General features: G+C 48.7%; 1 protein-coding gene across 1 annotated transcript; it reads left to right on the forward strand.

Moving 5' to 3' along the window:
* Positions 1 to 3,382: 3,382 nt before the first annotated feature.
* Positions 3,383 to 4,264, forward strand: LOC121273399 (docking protein 4-like; the record flags this gene model as incomplete). The annotated part of the gene is given in 3 exon segments (XM_041180578.1): positions 3,383 to 3,417; positions 3,419 to 3,573; positions 4,126 to 4,264. Coding segments are annotated over 3 exon segments (329 nt in total), but the record flags the coding sequence as incomplete, so codon positions are not given.
* Positions 4,265 to 5,215: the final 951 nt, after the last annotated feature.

Consider the following 5,215-nt stretch of genomic DNA (forward strand, 5'->3'; position numbering starts at 1 on the left):
TTCTCTCAGGTCCAACCCTGACATTGTCATCAAACCCGCTGACAAGGGTGGTGCTGTTGTTGTCTGGCGCACTGACCTCTACCTCACGGAGGCTGAGCGTCAACTCGCAGACACTTCCTCCTACCTCTCCCTGGACCATGACCCCACCACTGAACATCAAGCCATTGTTTCCAGGACTGTCACTGACCTCATCTCCTCTGGGGATCTCCCTCCCACAGCTTCCAACCTGATAGTCGCCCAACCTCGGACGGCCCGCTTCTATCTCCTACCCAACATCCACAAACAGAACTGCCCCGGTAGACCGATCGTCTCAGCTTGCTCCTGCCCCACAGAACTCATTTCTCATTGTCTTGACTCTCTTCTCTCTCCCCTTGTCCAGTCCCTTCCCACCTACATCCGTGATTCCTCTGATACCTTACGTCACATCAACAATTTCCAGTTCCCTGGCCCCAACCGCTTCCCCTTCACCATGGACGTCCAATCCCTCTACACCTCCATCCCTCACCAGGATGGTCTGAGGGCCCTTAGCTTCTTCCTCGAACAGAGGCCCGAACAATCCCCATCCACCACTACTCTCCTCCATCTGGCTGAACTTGTTCTCACACTGAACAATTTCTCCGTCAACTCCTCTCACTTTCTCCAAATAAAAGGTGTGGCTATGGGTACCCGCATGGGCCCCAGCTATGCCTGTCTCTTTATGTGGTATGTGGAACATTCCTTGTTGCAGTCCTACTCCGGCCCCCTTCCACAACTCTTTCTCCGGTACATCGATGATTACTTTGGTGCCGCTTCATGCTCTCGTCGGGACTTGGAAAAATTTATTAATTTTGCTTCCAATCTCCACCCCTCCATCATTTTCACGTGGTCCATCTCTGACACTTCCCTTCCCTTCCTTGACCTCTCTGTCTCAATCTCTGGTGATAGACTGTTCACCAATATCCATTACAAACCCACCGACTCCCACAGCTATCTCGACTACAGATCCTCACACCCTGCTTCCTGTAAGGACTCCATCCCATTCTCCCAGTTCCTTTGCCTCCGTTGCATCTGTTCCGATGATGCTACATTCAAAAACAGTTCCTCTGACATGTCCTCCTTCTTCCTTAACTGAGGTTTTCCACCCACGGTCGTTGACAGGGCCCTCAACCGTGTCCGGCCCATCTCCCGCGCATCCGCCCTCACGCCTTCTCCTCCCTCCCAGAAACATGATAGGGTCCCCCTTGTCCTCACTTATCACCCCACCAGCCTCCGCATTCAAAGGATCATCCTCCGCCATTTCCGCCAACTCCAGCATGATGCCACCACCAAACACATCTTCCCTTCACCCCCCTTATCGGCATTCCATAGGGATCGCTCCCTCCGGGACACCCTGGTCCACTCCTCCATCACCCCCTACTCCTCAACCCCCTCCTATGGCACAACCCCATGCCCACGCAAAAGATGCAACACCTGCCCCTTCACTTCCTCTCTCCTCACCGTCCAAGGACCCAAACACTCCTTTCAAGTGAAGCAGCATTTCACTTGCATTTCCCCCAACTTAGTCTACTGCATTCGTTGCTCCCAATGTGGTCTCCTCCACATTGGAGAGACCAAACGTAAACTGGGCGACCGCTTTGCAGAACACCTGCGTTCCGTCCGCAAGAATGACCCAAACCTCCTTGTCGCTTGCCATTTTAACACTCCACCCTGCTCTCTTGCCCACATGTCTGTCCTTGGCTTGCTGCATTGTTCCAGTGAAGCCCAACGCAAACTGGAGGAACAACACCTCATCTTCCGACTAGGGACTTTACAGCCTTCCGGACTGAATATTGAATTCAACAACTTTAGGTCGTGAGCTCCCTCCCCCATCCCCACCCCCTTTCTGTTTCCCCCTTCCTTTTTTTTCCAATAAATTATAAAGATTTTCCTTTTCCCAACTATTTCCATTATTTTAAAAAAAACCCACTAGAGCTATACCTTGAGTGCCCTACCATCCATTCTTAATTAGCACATTTGTTTAGATAATATCACCAACTTTAACTTTAACACCTATGTGTTCTATTGTACTATTGCCGTTGACATCTTTTGATGATCTGCTTCTATCACTGCTTGTTTGTCCCTACAACCACACCCCCCCCACCCACCTCTTTATCTCTCCGCCCCCCACACACACACCTTAAACCAGCTTATATTTCAACTCTTTCTTGGACTCGAACTCAAGTTCTGTCGAAGGGTCATGAGGACTCGAAACGTCAACTCTTTTCTTCTCCGCCGATGCTGCCAGACCTGCTGAGTTTTTCCAGGTAATTCTGTTTTTGTTTTGGATTTCCAGCATCCGCAGTTTTTTTGTTTTTAACAGCACCTACATGCTACAGCTGCAACAAATCACCTGCACTACCACCATTATAATGTTTTAACTAATTTGACTAGTTAGTTTTCAAGTTTAGAAATATCACTATTATTTATAGTCATATTAAGTAGTTCAACTAGTTGATCTATTTAATATAATGCAATAAAATACTTATAGCTCCCTGCTACCAGTTAAAACTACCCCAGTTTAGAGAGAGAAAAATATTGAAACTTCTCCAACCAATCACTTACCTGCTCATCTAATGAATGCCTCTATACCTCAGCTCTCACTATCTCTGGTTCCATCTCTCAGATCACTAATTTTCTATAAAAGACCAGAACAGCACTTCCTCCCCCAGTGCACAGATTTTCCTAATTACCTTACCACTTACCTAATTCCCTTAGTTAGATTTGCTGTCCTGAAGTAATCAGATGAGCTAGACCTTCCAAACTAGTAAAACTTTATTTTTAGTAGCTGGAATGTTAAAGAGCAGGGACTGGGTTTTGCAGGGAGCGGGGACTGTGTTCTGCAGAATTCTGGGACTGTGTTTTGCAGGGAGGATGGATTGTGTTTTGCAGAATGGTGGGACGATGTTTTGCAGAGAGCTGAAACTGTGTTTTGGAGAGAGCTGGGTCTCTGTTTTGCAGAGAGGAGGGACCGTGTTTTGCAGAGAGGAAGGATCGTGTTTTGTAGAATGATGGGACGATGTTTTACAGAGTGCTGGGACTGTGTTTTGCAGAGAGAGGAGACTGTGTTTTTCTGAGTGCTGGGACTGTGTTTTGCCGAGAGAGGGGATTGTGTTTTGCAGAGTGCTGGGACTGTGTTTTGTGACAGATTATCTGACCATTACCACATCACTGTTTGTGGGAACTTGTGCCCAAAATGGCTGATGCTTTTCCTACATTACAAACAGTGTCTTCACTGTTTAAAGTTCTTCCTAGACTAGAATGCATTTGGAGCAGAGCTGGTGCAAGTCTTTGTGTAAATACAGCTTGTGTTGTTGGGATGTCCAATCCTCTATCCTGAATGGTGTCTCCCTCATCTCCCTGACAGAACGCTTCAAAGTTTACCTCATCCCCACCCCGAACCCTGGATATTTATGGCGAGTGTATGATGCAAATCACACATGAGAACACCTACCTTTGGGATATTCACAACATGCGCAACAAACTGATCACTTGGCCCCTGTGCTCGCAGCGGAGTTACGGGCGAGACAGCACTCGCTTCACCTTTGAGTCTGGACGGTAGGAACACTCCACTGGGGAGAGGGAGAGGGAGACTGTGAACAGGGAGAGGAGAGCAAGGAGGGAGGGGGAGAGGGTGAGGGGACAGAGAGGGGGTGAGGATAAGCAGATTGGGAGAGGGGAGGGGAAGAGGGTGCTAGAGAGGCTGGAGGGGGGAAAGGGAAGGGAGAGGATGAAGAATAAGGGAGGGTGAGAGGATGAGGGGAGAGGGTGAGGGGAGGGAGATGGGGTGAGGGTGACAAGATGGTGTGAGGGGATCAGAAGAGGGTGACAGAGAGACTGGGAGGGATAGGGAGGTGCAAAGGGTTGAAGAAAAAGGGAGGGAGAGATGGTGAGGGGAGAGGGAGGGGGAGGAGAGGAAGAGGACAGGAGGGAGAGGTTAGGGTTAGGGAGGTAGGGGAGGGGGAGCAGGGTTAGTGCTGAGTGAGTGGAGGGGGTGTCTGTGGAAGGTGCTGTATAGATTTTAGAGAGAGGCCGGAGTGCGTTTGCAGTTCTCTCTGATTCTCAATGTATCTCTCTGGCTTTGACTGAACGGTAATTTTGTGTTTTCAGTTTATGTGACACAGGTGAAGGATTGTTCACATTCCAGACCCGAGAGGGAGAAGAGATTTACCAGCGTGTGCATGCAGCAACTCTCTGTATCGCAGAGCAACACAGACATAACATCCTGGACATGGAGAAGAACATGAGAGTCAGTTTGAGCACTTTCTCAAATTGGGGAGTGAAGGAACGGTGATATATTTCCAAGTCAGGATGGTGAGTGACTTGGACGGGAACTTCCAGATGGTGGTGTTCCCATGTGTCTGCTGCCCTTGTTCTTCTAGATGATAGCGGTCGTGGGTTTGGAAGGTGCTGTTGTGCCCCACCCCCACCCCCACCCCCACACATCCCCCCGCCACATATCCTTTAATATCCTACCCACTTTAAACACACCTCCCAATTTCCTTTAAGAACATAGGAAAATAAGAGAATGAAGCAGTTGTCTTGCTTGCTTAGATTTGTCAATCAGTCACACCCACACACAACAGGACACTGCGCAAAAGGGTCAAGAGGGACTGAGTGAGTGTACTCACTGATCTTCATCAAAATAAAGAAATAAGAGCAAAAGCTTGGAGAAGCTGGGGTTGTTCTCCTTGGAGCAAAGGAATTTGAGGGGAGATTTGATCAAGGGGCACAAGATGATGACAGGTTTAGATAAGGTAGACAAAGATAAGCTGTTCCCATTGGCTGATGGTGCAAGGACTGAGGGGGACACAGATTTAAGGCTGTGGACAAGAGATACAAGGGGGGATTGTGAGAAAGAGCTTTTTTTACACAGCAAGGGGTCATGCCCTGGAACTCACTGCCCATGAGGGTAGTGGAAGCAGAAAAAAAGGAGCACAAGTCGGCCATTCAGCACATCGAGCCTACTCTGCCATTTAACTAAATGATCTTCTTCAATGCCATCTTCCTGCACTGCCCCTGTATTCACAGAATCACACAGTGCAGAAGAGGCCGCACGGAGATGTGAGAAACACCTGATCTTCCTACCTAATCCCTTTTACCAGCACTTGGCCCATAGCCTTGACTGTTTTGATGTGCCAATTGCTCATCCAGGTACTTTTTAAAGGATGTGAGGCAACCCACCTCCACCATCCTCCCA

The sequence above is a fragment of the Carcharodon carcharias genome (genome assembly GCF_017639515.1).
Source record: "Carcharodon carcharias isolate sCarCar2 chromosome 7 unlocalized genomic scaffold, sCarCar2.pri SUPER_7_unloc_1, whole genome shotgun sequence".
Taxonomy (NCBI): domain Eukaryota; kingdom Metazoa; phylum Chordata; class Chondrichthyes; order Lamniformes; family Lamnidae; genus Carcharodon; species Carcharodon carcharias.